The 17,243-nt window shown below is 34.3% G+C and overlaps 1 protein-coding gene across 1 annotated transcript; it reads left to right on the top strand.

Annotated features, from left to right (window-relative positions):
- The first annotated feature begins 1,051 nt into the window (after positions 1–1,051).
- Positions 1,052–5,080, top strand: LOC149474944 (glutathione S-transferase theta-1-like). Its single transcript, XM_089714053.1, is given in 6 exon segments — positions 1,052–1,275; positions 1,364–1,424; positions 3,115–3,141; positions 3,226–3,376; positions 3,666–3,846; positions 4,421–5,080. Coding segments are annotated over 6 exon segments (678 nt in total). The 5' UTR covers positions 1,052–1,163; the 3' UTR covers positions 4,567–5,080.
- The last annotated feature ends 12,163 nt before the right edge of the window (positions 5,081–17,243 follow it).

Below are 17,243 nucleotides of genomic sequence, written 5' to 3'. Positions count from 1 at the left end.
AATCCTGAGCAATTTTTATGTGTGGGACATCCCGTGAATTGGATTGTAGACATTTTGGCGAAAATGCCCTAATAGAGGAATAAGCTATTGTAATGTATTAATAGTTATATTATCTCAAATAATTGCGAGTGTAACACAGTTATATTTCAATACAGAAGTTTTTATGTAAATTAAATTATTTTTTAAATCAAGCTTTCTCGTATTGGTTTTACTCATTGCTTTGTGTGGGTTAATGTAGGTATATTTTATTTATTTATATCTTCGTTATACATAATTAACTTGAATAAATACTTTGTCTGCTTATTATTTCGGTAGCTCTTGACTCTCGGATGATTTAAATGAAACTTGAATTTAGTATTTTCGGAAAACAAGATTATTTAACAATTTAAAAAATTATTGACTGGGAATTTATATAAATATTTTCCTCCTGTTGAAACATATTCAATTGGAAAAATTTTATGGTTAGAAACAAAATGCAACTCACCGGGTTGTCGAACGAATATACACATTCATCTTTGTAAACCAATTGCTGAGATGTTGGTATTTTGATTTTATCTAAATGTGGCGTTAAAAGATCAAGAGACGCCATGTTTACTCTTCTCAATACAATGTAATGGTGATATTTTTATTTTCAGACAAAACGCTAAATAATTCCAATTTGCTTGCAATTTTAGTTTTCACCGTTCATTTTTCATGAAAACGATTAACGAATGACTTAACCACAGACTACAGATTTATAAGATACCGTACAGAGTAAAACAGACTTGTAATATTCCCAATATAAAGCACAATAAACACTAAGTGACTTACACGCAACATTTACTTTGACTTTAAATATCAATTATATAATAAAATGAGCGTAGAAAACTAGAATAATTAGCTGTTATATAAAACGAGGTAAAAACAAGTATAAATACATTGAACGCCAATTTTTTTATTGCCAACAAAAATTCGTCACAGGACATTTTGAATCATTTGTATTATGTAAAATGAATATGCACCCTCTAACACCAAAAGTTGTATATTGTCAATTGTCATTCAAAATGTCAAAACTTATCAGATGTTGTTTGTTGTACTGTTTCAAAGTTTAGGTCTAAGGTCAAAAATCAAGTTTATAACTACAAAAAGTGAAGAATATTCTGTAAATTAGTGCGCAAAATAAAATGGCCCTAAAATTATACTATGACCTTATGTCACAACCTTCTAGGGCTCTATATATTTTATTAAAAACAGCTAAGTATAATTTTGAACCAAAACCAGTGAATCTACGAGGAGGTAATAAAATTGGGGTTATTCCTTATCTCCTACTTAATACGATATTGTATTGTTCATTGTTTCTAGTAATAATATTTTGTTTTTTCAGGGGAGCATTTTACGGAAGAATATGCGTCAATAAATAAGTTTAAAAAAGTTCCCGTAATAGACTATAGGGGCCGTTCAAGTATTTTTTTTTTTTTTTTATAACATTTAATTCAGGTAACAGACAATAAATTGTACAGACCCATAGAATAAATACCTTACAGACTAACATACATATAATAATTTAAAACTAAACTAAATTAATACACGCTATGTCTTCGGCGTGTGACGCGATTCCGGGGGGCCGGGTATCCGTCCGCGGAAGCGGCGAAACACAACTCCCTGCGGCCAAAACCCTTCATCCATGTAGACGCTCAGCTTGGCGGTCGGTACTCTCACCACGAAGGAGTTGAAGCTTACTTTATGGCGAGACTCCAGCCGTTCCACTCGCAGAGTCAAACCTGTCTTCGCATGCAAGTACTCGACAACATCTTCAGTCTTGGTACAGTAGTGCACACGAGACACGTAGAGCGGCGTCGTCGGTACCTCTGCGCGCATCCGCAAGTTTGGATCCCTCGTTGCGGTGCCACACTTGTTCTGACGAGTCAGCTTCCTTTTCTTCTGGACTTTTGTGAAGCCATCCTCGTCGACGCCCTTCGTTTTTGAAGGTAAACTTTTCCGCACGGGTGCGTTTACTCCTTTTGTTGGTTTGGGGGTCGCAGTCATTATTGCGGCTGCGGCGGCGTAGTCACGTTGAGGAGCAGCTGGCAACGTGACATGCGATGTCTTCTCCGGGGGAGAGGTAACGGGAGCGGGATTTTGGATGACATGGGGGGTGGGGGGGTCTAGATGATGATTACGTCATCGTTAGCTATTTAAGTTTTTTCGGGGATTCCCGCAAATAATACATATGCGTAGGCACTCGCTTTGAGAACTGATTAGGGGAATTACCGCGCATTAGGGAAATTACCGTGCGCTATTCACTTGTCTAATAATTATTCACTCTCGTGCCGGCCGGCTGCAAGTGCGCATCTATCAGTATTGTTTTGTTTGGATTCTAAACGTATTGTAAGCATTGAAAGTTATCATTTGTGTTTATGTTGATGCAATTAGCCAAAGTTTAACGTTTTAATTATTTAAATTTAAATATCTTATTAGAATGTCATATCATATAGACAAATCTAAGTTATACCAAAAACTGTTCGAAAGTTTAAAAAAATCTCATACTGGGACGAAAGTGCAAAATGTACAAAAGTTAGTTAGCGAAGTTTGGCGAAATTATAAATTACAAGCAAAGTCAGATAAGGAACTAGATATTATTGTAAGAGAATTGAAGAAGAATTGCAAGCGGCGACTAAAAATAAATCCAATCTGCTTCATTTTTTTTCCAAGGTGAGTAAAAAAAAAGTAAACACGCCCACAGAGGGAAAAGTTAGTTAGAGCACCAAGATGTTGAATGGCTCAATGAGAGTGACGTAGACATTCCAAAATCGGATGAAAGTGAGCAGACTCACAACACTGAGCAGCAATCCAATGTCGTCGATAACTTAGAATCATGGATTCAGGTTTCATGGACTGAAGACTGTTAATGTGTTCCAAAAATATTCTTTATGTTAGTTATGTTCTTTATATTTTCTGATTATATTTTCATGAATTTTCCTATTTTAAAAATAACAATATAAAAAAATATTTATTACTCAAAATGTTTACGTAAGCATAGGGGGAGGGGGTAAGAGCTTTGCTTACTTTTGATGACAAGGGGGGCGGGGGGGTAAAAAATGGTAAGAAATCTGCTTACGTAATACTTGAACGGCCCCATAACGGTTTTATATTAACAGAGAGGTAATAAAATAACTACGATATAGTTTTGCCTATCCAACAAAGACAATTTTATTCCATTGTTACAATATTTTCATTAACTTTCAGTATAGGAATCATAAGATTTCTGTCGCGCGAAAACATAATACCAAAGAGCTTATATCCAGTTGAATCCAGGGCACAAGCAAGAGTAGATGAATATCTAGAATGGCAACATGTCGGACTCAGGTTGCATTGCGCTATGTACTTCCGAGTCAAGGTATAATTATTTTCAACTACAAATCTATACTAATTTTATAAAGCTGAAGAGTTTGTTTGTTTAAACGCGCTTTTCTCAGGAACTACTGGTCCGAAAAATTATTTCGGTGTTAGATAGCCCATTAATTATTGAGGAAGGGCATGCTAAGACCAACCATCCACCATTAAATGATACTTATATAGTTTCAGACTTATTATATCTCATTTTACGTCCTCTTTATAATAACAAAAGCAAGCCTGACAATTGCTATTTTTGCAACTGTTGTAATATAAATAAATACATATTTCAGTACTTAACACCAATAACAACAGGAGAGCCAGCAGATCCCAAGCAATTAGCAGGCTATGAAAGAAGAATGTTCAACGCAATACAAGAGTTTGATACTCTGTGGTTGGGGAAACATGAGTTTGTAACTGGCAACACTATTACTGTGGCTGATTTGATGGCAGCTGTCGAATTGGAACTACCAAGTATGGGTTCTATTTAACTATATCTATGTGGGCGGCTTCAATCGCTTTGTATAAAACTTAACAAGTTATAGGCTAAAACATTCAAGAACCTCTCAATCTATTAAAAAAAAAAACCTATCAAAATCTGTTGCATAATTTTAAATCTAAGCATACAGACACACAGACAGCTGAAAGCATATTTGTTTTATACATTACATTGAATTTGAAAATTATGAATGTTATAATATTGAGAATGTTAGTTTAAATAATGCATGTTGTTATTTAAATTAAAAAAATAATAATAATTATCAGTCAAAAAATTAACCACATTCACACCTCATCTAATCGTCAATAAGTATGCTGTACTAATCTTAATGTATATAAATCTCGTGTCACAATGTTTGTCCTCAATGGAATCCTAAACCACTCAACCGATTATAATAAAATTCGCACACCATGTGCAGTTCGATCCAACTTGAGAGATAGGATAGTTTGAACATGTAGGTACCACGGGCGAAGCCGGGGCGGACCGCTAGTATTTTATATATCTTACAATTACAAAGATACAGATAATTAAATACTTTTTCTTTTTCAGGAATGGCTGGTTTTGATCCCGCTGAGAAGTTTCCTAACATAGCAGCTTGGTGACCAAAAGTTAAACAACATTTCAACCCTTATTATGATGAAGCCCATGTTATATTGAACAAAATTGTTAAAAAGAATGCATCTGCTAAATTGTAGGCAAAGCATGGTGTATTTATCAGTTAAGTTGACAAAGACTATTTTAATGATGTATGCATATTATTTTATAAACTTTGTGTAGAGGTTTTTGTTTTTATATCAGATTTTATTATTATGTTTTTCTATTAATGAACTTTTATTGAGATTATATTATGTATTGTGATTGGAATGATTTTGATACAATTTTTACGATGATAATTTGATATTAAGCAGTTGATTCAATGTTACAATGTTTTTCGCATTTTGTATTATTTAAGATATTTTCAAATTACATAGTTATTGAATAATTTTGATAGTATTAATTTCTGAACATTCCAAAGACTAAAAGAAGAAGTGAATGCATTGTAAAATAAAATTAAAATCGTATGTAAGATAAACTATTGGTAGAAGGAAGTATATTATGTAAACTCATTGTAAACTATTATTTTTATAGGATAATGGTGCTTGTTAAAATCTTTTTTTATAGTTAATGGTGTTATGTAGTTGTATAATAAATTTTATTTTTATATCACAAAAAGAATGTGTTTTATTTATACATTTAAAAGTTAAAAGAATCTTCGGGTACCTAAGTACCTACCAAATTTATTGAGGCTTGTCTTAAAAACGAATGAAATTATAATTATTTGCAGAGTAGAATGAAACTAAAAATATCAAATTCAACGAATAAAATTTATTGAATGCAAGCGATTCATTCGAAATCAAAATACTTATTTTTTTTGTGTGGTGTCTCTCAATGTTAGCCAGAAGGGCTTCTACATTTTAACGCGGACGCGTCAAAATACCTACATTGTCTAAACTGACTTCCAACAATGATATTCGACAAGAAACTCAAATACCTGAAACCCGAAATCAACCAAGCAGGTAATTCGAATCCTAAATATTGGGCAATTTAGCAATGCTTAAAAAAAGAAATCTGTATGTATTTTAAAGAATTTTTAGCTTTAAAAAAAAAAATTATTTGAGAATTATAAGAAAATCAGTGGGATTTTTTTCCAGGGCCGTATTCTATAAGAAGGGCAATTATTTAGTACCCACGCAAGTATTAAGGGAAAATTGTTATGACTACCAAACGTTAAAGATAACAATATTCTATTCTTGTAAATTGTTATGTCTAAGGACTTGGGAGTATTAAACTGTGTATAATACCTATATATACCTACTTATTAAATGTAGCAATGGAAAAATAACAATTTTTTCTCAAAAAGATCGCATGGTAGGTAGGCACATGTCTTAACATGTCTATCTTAATAGATTCAACAAAGAATAGGATTGACTTTATGCCATATTCTGATATCGCACGCTGAGAACGAAAGTGACCTAATTCAAAATTTTGCAAAAATGAGTTATACTCATAAAATGACTCAGAATAAGGTATTCTATCATTTAATAAATCAAAAACTATCCTATGTCACCTAGAAACCGAAAAACACGTATGTTGCGTCTCTTTATAATTTGGGTATTTTAAACGTCCCTCCGCTAAAATAGTGATGACCGTTTTAGTATTATGTCGGCACGGTGATTACATTTCTTAGTTTTAAAGTGATTCAATCCTGATTGCGGCGTTTATTTACCGAAAGGTAAGTAAATATTTTGTCAATGTTCTAATCTTAAAAAGACCGTTATTCGTATTAGGTCACTTTCGTACTAAAATGCAGTTTTTGAATTGTGACTTAAATCACATTAAGTCATTTTTGTATTATCAACTATTCTAAAGGTAACGACATATTTCTCGTTATGCCTGTACTTTATTAAATGCTTTCTTTGTTTAAGTGTATTATGTATAAATAGGCCGTTTTAATAATATTTCGTTATGTTAATTTTATGGCGTATTAAAGTTTATGTCGTTGTTTCAATAATAATTTGTTTAGTGGGCCTTGGCCTGGTCCAGTATTTTCTTCCAGATCTCTCGGTCCTTTGTCTGAGTTCTCCAGCTTTTCACAGCAATCATTCGATGCCATCCAACCATCGGAGCTTCGGCCCATCTGGTTTTCCATAGAGAAGACGCAGAGGTGCCTTCTTGTCGTCCATACGTGCCTCGTATCCGGCCCAGCGTAAACGTCCTAGTTTTATGGTCTATAAGACATTCGGCTCCTCGTACATTTCATAAAGCTTATGGTTATACCGCGTTCTCCAATGTCTATTTTCCAGCACAGCACCGAAAATCCGTCTAAGGATTTTTCGCTCAAACACCAGCAGGCAATCCTCATTTTTTTGCTCAGGACCCAACTTTCGGACCCGTATGTTAGTACTGGTCTTAGTAGGGTCTTTTATAGCAGTAGTTATGTTTCGGGATAGCAGTTTCGATCAAAAATATCTTAGAAGGCCGAAGCAGCCATAATTCGTTTACATATTTCTGCAGATATTTCGTTCTGGTTTGTTATTAATTATGCCAGGTACACAAAGTCACGTACAGCCACGAACTTGACTTGTAGAACGAGCTTTTGGGCAGTTTGGTCTATAGCAAGATATGCGTTAACAGCAGTAGAGGATCACTGCTGGTAGCGTCCTCCCGATCCAGGTCTATATCATCCGCGTATCTCAGTATTTGTATCTATTCGAAAAATAAAGTGCCCGATGTCTCAATTTCTGGAATCTCGGATGCATTTTTCTAAGGCTATGTTAATCAGAAGGCTGGAGAGCGCATCACCCTGCCTAAGGCCTTCCATTGCCCTAAAAGGTTGCAAGATACTGAATGGATCCGAACGACGCTTTTTTTATTGAAGTGAAACTTCTTTATCGGGGGTGGACAAAAATTTTGTGAGACATTTTTTGCGTTACGCCGCGCGCGTTACATTTTTTGCGTTACGCCGCGCGCGTTACATTTTTTGCGTTACGCCGCGCGCGTTACATTTTTGCGTTACGCCGTACTCGTGACATTTTTTTTCTTATCCCTACCACGCGTGATTCGACGTATACTTTCTCCAGCGGAGTAGGGATATCGTATCGTTTTAACGTACGTCCTACCACTTTACTTGACCGTTTTTCTATTGCACTCGTATTTATTTCCAACGCTCTATGGTGACGTGATAATATTATATTAAAGTGATCAGCACAATCAAAGTGTTTATTTTAATTATTCTAATTCCAGTGAATTTAAAAAAAAAAGTAAGTAATTACATATCTTTTTCTAATACTTAGGTGTAATTATGGTATTTATTTTTCTAAGTTATTTAAAATTAACCTCACTTTTTGATTGTATTTTTCAATTTTTTCAATTTTATTATAATATGTATAGATAATATGTATAGATACACTAGCACGTGGGTGGAATTATGTATAAATTTTTTCTAATACTTGAATGTTATTGTGGTACATATTTATTTTTCTAATTCTAAAATATTTACAGTTATTCTCAGTTTATGATTGAATATTTTAAAACACCAACACGTGGGCGTGATCATGTTATTTATTTTTCAAGTTATTTAAGCTTAACCTCTGTCTTAATATGTATATATTATGTACTATGTGCGTCATTAATTTCTGACTGTTTCGAGATTTGGTGCAAAATAAAACAGTGTGTAAATAAAATTAAACAATTGAGTAAAAGTATAATTTCATAGATAACACGTTGAGAAGTTCCCTGTATAAATATTAAACATATCTTGTATAAATACATACTGTTAGACGTAACTTTTGATTTAATATTTTTGTGGATGAGTAGTTGTCAATATATTTGTCACTGTTTCCTGTCCGAACATGCTTAGCTGTCGTATACTATAAATTGCCGCATTCCTTTGACTCGTGGCGCATTCGTACGAATCGTGCCTAGGGGCTCGGACGCTGTTTATACGACGTTCGACCCAACTACCCTCACTTTACTAATAGTCGTTGACTAGCTGCGTTTTGTTATCAACTATACCTACATCAATTAGGTAGCTGTGTAGAATCGCAGTACATTCTAATTACATTCAAATTAATATTAAACTGGCTTCGCATCTTATTTCTTATATCAGAAGTGGGATAGAATTCAAGCCTACACTTGTTAATTGTTTTGAGTTTTGTAACGGCATACTGGCGTTTGTGTTTTTTCGTGCGTTGTGTGAAGTAAAAATTTGTTACGTGGATTATTGTAACGGGAATGTAGTTCATCGAAGGAATTGTGTGTAGTGGTCCAAATCGCTAGTCGAACCCTGGCGTTGAGGTATTATCTAGTCGCTGGCGTATCGTAGTGATGTATTTCACTAGTCGAACGAGCGTAGATATACCAAGATACGCGAACGGAGTGATTATGTCATGTGGACGTGGTTATTGTTCTGTCAGGTCAGTCTGGCCGAGGCAGGATGGTTGTGTAATCCCGAGATGAACTACCGTAGTGTTTTAATACGAGAAAAGGCGTACGAGGACGTACGATTGTCAGTATGGCCGTGTTAGACGTAACTTTTGATTTAATATTTTTGTGGATGAGTAGTTGTCAATATATTTGTCACTGTTTCCTGTCCGAACATGCTTAGCTGTCGTATACTATAAATTGCCGCATTCCTTTGACTCGTGGCGCATTCGTACGAATCGTGCCTAGGGGCTCGGACGCTGTTTATACGACGTTCGACCCAACTACCCTCACTTTACTAATAGTCGTTGACTAGCTGCGTTTTGTTATCAACTATACCTACATCAATTAGGTAGCTGTGTAGAATCGCAGTACATTCTAATTACATTCAAATTAATATTAAACTGGCTTCGCATCTTATTTCTTATAATACATAATATGCCTATAGATCTTTACTCAATTGTTTTATTTTATTGATTTTTTACAAATTTTATTTACACACTATTTTATTTTGCACCAAATTTCGAAACAGTCAGAAATTAATGACGCACATATTATATATACGTTTTAATATAGAATATTTTTTATTTTACAACCTTTACAACTTGATCATTAGGAATTTATTACCTCTATTGTTCAAACAAAAATAAGTTACCGACTTTAAGAACGTGCCGACAATGTAAGTACACTATTGTTTCTTAGAAAACATTTTAGGAGTATACGATAATAAATCTATGACTCACGTAAACACGTGTTTGCTTGATTGGTGTCAGGTGTTCAATTATAATTTTATTAATTCAAAATTTATAAGAATAAACCTCAAACTCTCTGTCCAAACAAAATCCGCCTAAGTCGAAATCCTTTATAAGCTGAAAACGGCAGTGGCCGGCGTAAATATTCAAATAGGTAGCGAGGAGCGAAGCGACGAGCATCTTAGGTTAACTTTTGAACTACCGCACGAGCCGAGCGAGCGAAGCGAGCGAGTTGCAGCAGCGGCCGGTGTAAATACATATTTAAATAGGTAGCGAGGAGCGAAGCGACGAGCATCTTAGGTTAACTTTTGAACTACCACACGAGCCGAGCGAGCGAAGCGAGCGAGTTGCAGCAGCGGCCGGTGTAAATATTTAAGTAGGTAGCGACGAGCGTGTGACTAACGTATTTCTTTAATATTGTATATAGTAAATTATTTTTTGAAAAATAAGGACATAAAGAAGTTTCACTTCTTACGTGTGTACTCTAGTACACGCACACATTTTTTTTTTTTTAACGTCATTGCTGTAAGTAACACCAATTGTGGTGGAATGCGGATCTCAGTCAACGCTTGGTACAGGAAATTTCGGTGAACATTGTCGTATGCAGCCTTGAAATTCACGAAAATAAAATGGTGTGTTATGACATTGAACTCAAGTGTTTCAAAATCTGATCAGTAGTCGAACGGTTAGGGCCCCAAGCGCACTGGTAGTCGCCTAGTTTGTCTTCTGTGTATGGAGATATTCTATTGAAAAGGACATAGGCGAAGATTTTATATGCCGTGTTTAAAAGAGATATACCGTGATAATTCTGGCAATCAAATATGTCACCTTTTTTGTGCTGTACACACCGCTGTAATATACCCTATATTACTGCGATGTTCCACTCATCGGGTGTATTAGATTATATTAGAAAAACTTAACTATAATTTTTCTTATGTCACTGTTGTGGCAACCCTGTACTAAGTCTGTGGTTAATGTACCTATGCAATGTGTAAGGCAATGTGCTTTTAGAAAGAATAAAGAAAAGTTTGTGCTAAATAATCGTTGTTGTCATTAAAACCCATAACATAACAGGGCGTCGTTTCAGACTACCACACCTGGACTATCAGCTCATAAAATTTCTCCTTAAAGCTAGTTTCAGCATATTTAAGCAATTCCACAGAGATGTAATCAGTTCCTGGTGGCTTATGATTTTTGAGTTTCCTAATGGCCAATTTAACTTCGTCTATTTGTAGGCAGCGAGATATCTGGGATGTTAGTATAATTTTGTATGGCAGAAGATGTTTCAGCAGTTTCTGTGCTATTTAGCAGTTCTTGGAAGTACTAATTCCATCTTTTAATAATATCGTTCTTACTATTTAGTAGCTCACCATCTTTACTTTTACAAGCTGAGGTTCTAGGTTTGAAATCTTTCCTACCTCTATTAGTTTGGCTGTAAAAGTTTCTCGAGTCTTTCGTTGAGAAACTTTTAGCAATCTCTTCAAGTTAGTTGACATCAACACATTTCTTCTTCTTTCTCTTGTGTAGTTATTTTTTTTCCTTCGTCGCGCTTTATGCTCTCTCTCGTCTGCAAGTGTAGGTCTGCTGTAACGATAGGTATGCTTCATTCTTTTCGTTAGTAACCTTTTGGCATTCGGCCACTTGTTTCTGCATCGTATCTCATTACCTAGATTTTCACTCGCAGCTGTTAGTAGAATTTTACTTAGTACTTCCCAGGATCTTACTTGCGTTTTGTTCGCTATTTATCTATCTGCTCTGAGTCAAAATTTTTAGATAAACTTTCACTTTAAGAGGTGCAAAATAAATCTATACTAATCACTACATAGTATAAAACAAAGTCGCTTTTTCTGTCCCTATGTCCCTTTGTATTCTTAAATCTTTAAAACTACGGAACGGATTTTGATGCGGTTTTTTTTAATACATAGAGTGATTAAATAGGAAGGTTTTAGTGTATAATTTATTAGGTTTGAAACAAAGTGGGCGAAGCCGCGGGCGGTAAGCTAGTAATATTATAAAGAGGAAAGGTTTGTATGTATGTATGGTTTTCACGCATAAACTACTGAACCGATTTTAATGAAATTTGGCACAGATAATCTTTAGACCTTGAGAAAGAACATAGACTACCTTTTATTGCGAAATATGTACCACGGGCGGAGCCGGGGCGGACCGCTAGTTCCTAACTAAAACTGCACTTTTGTATTACTTTTTTTAATTAATTATACTAAAGTATAATTTTTTTTTGATCAATAATACCAATATTAGAGTTAATTGCCCATACGTATTAAGTAAATAGTAAAAATGAGTCTTGAAACAAACAATAAATATAATTTCTTAGTTAACATTTGGTTTCATTAGACTACTTCTCATTAATATTTTAATACTAAGTTGACATAATTCAGGTTACGTCCAAATGCATGCATAGAAAAAAAATACTAAAGTGACTCATTCCCAAACTAGTCAAAGATGATTTACAAGTTTTCAGTACTAAAGTGACGCAATATCTAATGGTAATTTTTAAAAAAAGATAAAAAATATTTAAATTTAATTTAATTTATTTTTTATGGATTGTATGGGTGGACAATATCCTCTAAAATGATATCAGACTTTAATATCTTATATAACTTTGCATGCGAACAAATTATTACATGATTTGTAAATAGTTCTGTAAATTACGAACACTTTTTTGATGATTCCCAAAAAACAAGAATTTCGTATTAGGTCACTTTCATTCTCAGCGTGCGATATCATAAATGTAAATTCAAAGCCAATTTAATCTAAGAAGCATTAAAGGCACATAAAGGTCGAATATACCTAAGTATAATGTCGAGTGTACCTATATGGTCGAAAAAACTATGTAGGTTCCTTCAAATTGACAAAGTTTTTACAGTGGTATACTGGTAGGTAAACTACATATACCTTACCTACATTTAATATTATAGATATACATATTAAATGGGTTAGCAACAACAAAACACGAACAAGAAATAAGTTTCAGCTGATATAAGCCGTAGCTAAAAATTATTTCATTTGGTAGAGGGCTATAAAAATATTCCATAAAGCTCGTTAATATGAACTAGCCAATTAGCGATATTACCTGATGGTAATCCCCTAATCCTTAAATCAATACATCCTGAAATAGATCAAATGAAGCGATATTTGAAAACCTTTTGCAATAAGCAATATGAGGTTGTTATTTTTTAAATTTTCTTCTTCCTACCTATTAAAATTTATAAACATTTTCATAGGTAGGAAGAAGTTTGTAGAAACTTCTAATTTTGGCGTAAGTCGCAGTACTCCAAAAGTAATAATGCGCATAGAAATCTTCGCTAATTGTGTTGTTGTGAAAACACTCGAATCATTTAATCGTAAGAGCCCTAAAAAATGCACTTGCATTTTACACCTTGTTCAAAAGAAATAGAAGTCAATTCACGGTCATACACAATCAAAAACAAATCAGGCGGTAGGTGACGGTAACCTGTCAGTCAAAAAACTGAAAAATCCGTCAGTCGTCTTTAAATATTGGTGGTGACTGCACGTGTTCTCGCTGTGTGGAATTATATAGAGCTGCTATTACATACCCTTCTTTTTTAAAAGGTGAATTGAATTAATCGATGAAAATATGATTTACACAGGTGATGGCAGTAGGGAAAGTGAAAATGAAGAAGAGCATAATGAAAGTTCCGATGTATCTAAAATGTCAGAAATAAAGATAATCCCTTTTGATTTTAATTGTTTTTATTTTTTGTAAATGTCATAATATTGAAGAATGAACACTACTTTAAAAACTTTTGAGCTGAGATTTTAATGATTAGATTTATATGGTTTAAATGTAAGGGCGGGGGCACACGATGCGTTGCGGCGGCGGTGCGGCGCCGGAGCGGTGTCGCTGCGTCGTCTTACATAGAAATATCTGTGGCATGTCACACGATGCGCTCCGGCGCCGCACCGGACTTGTAACCACCAAGACGAGGCGGGGAGGGGTGAATGCGGTGCGACGTCGGAGCGGCACCGCTCAGTTGTTTTGCATCACAAGGAAGGACACGCTGTGCAACCCTGCTACGACGCCGCTGCGACATAACAACGTTACCGCGCCGCACCGCTCGTGTGCCCACTGACACGGTGAAATCTTTGCGGTGCGGCGCCGCAACGCATCGTGTGCCCCCGCTCTAAAACTGTGTTTGAAAACAATATTTTATACAGTATAAATGTTGTGTTATTTTAACCTTCTTTTCTTCCATCATTACACCAGCTTCAGTAAGACACTTTGACACTAAAAATACTATAAAAATTTTCCAAGTAAATCAATCCAACAAAGATATACTTAGTCGCAATCGTGGGGTTATCCTCGCTATTTACTTACAAGGAATTATCGAAACAAAATCGTTACTTACAAATCAATATTAATCTCTTTTAGCACAAAACACATAATTTGACTAAATTATGCATGAAGAAAATGCATTTAACCACTCTATATAGATATCGTCTTCGGACGCTCCGGGAATATGACAGTTGCCGAACAGTGACGAAGATTTCTATGCGCATTATTACTTTTGGATTACTGTACCTATGTATCATGGAATTTCAATTACCTGGGTAAAAATAAGCTGTTCATATTTAATAGGTATATATAAGTATTAACGGGTAATTTAAAACTTCATGAAACTGCGCTCAAAGTTATAAATTGTAATAAACATGTCTGAAGAGATTCAAAATCAGTAACTAACTTTGAGATAAACTTTAAATCCATGTTTACCGATCTATTAATAATGATATTACAATATGAGGGTAGGTAATACAAACAAGATAGAGCAGCATCACATCACATCATTATGGTAGGTTCAAACTATTCAAATTGGCCGCCCTATTCGTCTAATAAGCAATGGATATCGACTATCGCAATTAAAATTAGGATAGATACCTAAATACCTGTATGCTATACCTACCTCCTTGTACTATGCAGTGCTTTGTAATTACATAATATAAGTGCTTTTTGATAAGCATAATATATCTATAGATAATACCTATAAAGGTAGGTAGATTTTAAGGAACTATTGTATCGTAATAACTTCTCGTTTGTTTTATGTAGGTGTTTAGTGTAGGTAGATACCTACATGATTTTATTAATTAAATTCTCCATAATTAATGTTAGAGTTCCATGAATCTGAATTTATCCTGTACATTCTGCATAAACAATGCCTGTTCTAATTTGTGTATTACAAATTCTCGTTAATTTTGTATCGAATGATATGTATGAATATACACACACAGGGTTAAATACACCCACATCCAATTAGCTTGGACGACAATCACGACACATAATTGACACAAGGTAATGATATTATGGGTCTATCTGACCCAGTTGTCATTACAACCATATTCAAAGCTGGTTATGAAACACCCACATAGGTATTTTGGAGCGTAATTAAAATCGGCCTATTCCATTTTGTCCTGTTTTACAGAAGTAATAAACGTTTAGGAACTACAGATAATATAGCAAAGGAAAAAAGCCATTGTTTATTCAAATTGCAACAGTCGTTAATTTTGAGGTTAAGATGTAGAGTTTTGAAAATGTTAATTTAAATATGTAAATCAATTTAATTATATGATTTTAGGAAGACAGACTCACAGACAGAGGCACAAATCACAGTTGTTTTAACGAAGCAAGAATACGTTTGCATAAAATAGACACTTTTTAGTGCATCAGGGAAGTTTTCTTTTTTAAATTTATTACAAAATAAGATTTATCTACGCATAAATTTGATTGTTGATGATACTTAACTAAGACATTGTATTGTAAAAAAATAATTAAAAAGTTTTCTAAGGCAAATCCGTCGGAAGTTAATAGTAACAGATTTATATTGTACATAGGGGAGAGCGGGGATGAAAGTCACATTTTTAACTTTTTTTATGTAACTTCCAAAATACGTTGTTTAGGAATGATATTTGTATACCAAAAGATAGTGTAATTATTCTGTTACAAAAGAAATAAACGTATTTTTGTGTAATATTTTGTATTTTCACTCTAAAGAAAAATGTGACTTATAACCCCGGGTCAGGGATGGTTGTCACAATGCCTAGGGTAGGTAGTCACATACTAAATAACAGGCAATTTATAAATAGAAAGTCACACTTTGGTCTTATAATTTTACGGAATAGTTTTTAATTAAGAACTCTTAACCAAATGAAACCGTGTCTACGGTCTTTATTTCAGTCTGAATATTCATCAATCACAATTTTAGCAAACAATAATAATCGTGAGTCAATATAGAGTCATCAAGGACAGATGGACTTCCAGCAGGTTTGTTAGGGTGATTTTCCGGTGTTGATTGAAAATTTACGGCTAAAACAAACAACCTCAAAACGCAAATAAAGTCATCTCGCATACAGGGAAAAATTTGTGACAACGAGCCCCATAACACGTTTTAGAAAAATAAAATTGAAAATAAATTCCGATCAATGAATATCTAAAAAACAATACTACGATATTATAAAACACATTTCATCATCATCAAATGAACTGAAAGATTATTACTGTAAAACAAGAACGTATAATTACGAGGTTCGACACAGCAGCACAAAAATTTACTTTTGCTGTGCGAAAACAATAAACACGTGTGAGGCCCTCACGGCAGATCGGAGCGGTCTGACGCGAAGTTGGGACAGCGTTGTCACTGTATCGCTCTTGCCACGCCGTTCAACAGACTTATTCGATAGTTCAGTTTTGTGTTAAGACCGCTGTGACAACCAACCCGTGAGACAACCAAACCCGGTCTCCTCTACCTACCAAAAATTTACAGTTTTGAAAATCTATTGTGATAGGTTTAAAATTAACTTAATTTAGGTACCTGCTAAGATTTTGTGAGGAACTAGGACCTTCAGAAGAAAAATAACTAGGTAATCATAACTATTATATAAGGAAAATAATAGGTAAGCTGAAGAAATGTTTTATATACTAAAATAACACCTACTAAAACTCTCCATCGAACCCTATCGATTTTTAAAAGCTGTCTGATAATAATTTGCTAAATTTACCCTCAGCAACAAAGGTTCTGACGATAATTCTTATAATGATAAAACGAAACAATCCTCTTATTAAATTACAGATAGAAATGATTGAATCATTTTCCTGTTCCCGTTCAGAAAGTAAGAGTAACATAATTAATGCGGTCGCTGTAAACTTTTTTACCCTATTTCATAAAAGCCGCTGACGTTATGTCATTTTTAACAAATGTAGGTCAAGTTTAGTGTCCATTTATTTAATTTTACAGTTAAATTTAACCTATATAACAACTAGAACAAGTCGATTACATGCTGAAAAGTACTTACAAAATACACGTGTAAAATGGAAGTACTAAAGCGTAGGTGCTAAGCCGAATCGATTAATTTCTAGAAAATTCCAATTAATATAATTTCAGTCGGGTGGGATAAGGGGCATTCGATGGGCGGGGCTTTCGAGGGGGCGTGGCCCGCCCTCCTTCATTGTGTGGGCTTTGTAAAATTCCCAGAAATCGGACTGATATTTGTATAGAACGTATTATTATGTACGTTATGCATATCGATTTTGTAACTTATTTGTAAAAGGACTTACCATAGATTAATACGCAAAATTTATCAGACATTTTAGGTTATGTACCTACATATATTTTTTATAATGTATG

The sequence above is a fragment of the Colias philodice genome, chromosome 32, assembly GCF_061535455.1.
Source record: "Colias philodice isolate Cphi_HAF_F1 chromosome 32, ilColPhil1 Martin Lab GWU primary, whole genome shotgun sequence".
In the NCBI taxonomy this organism is placed as follows: domain Eukaryota; kingdom Metazoa; phylum Arthropoda; class Insecta; order Lepidoptera; family Pieridae; genus Colias; species Colias philodice.
This window is presented reverse-complemented; position numbering and strand designations above follow the sequence as displayed.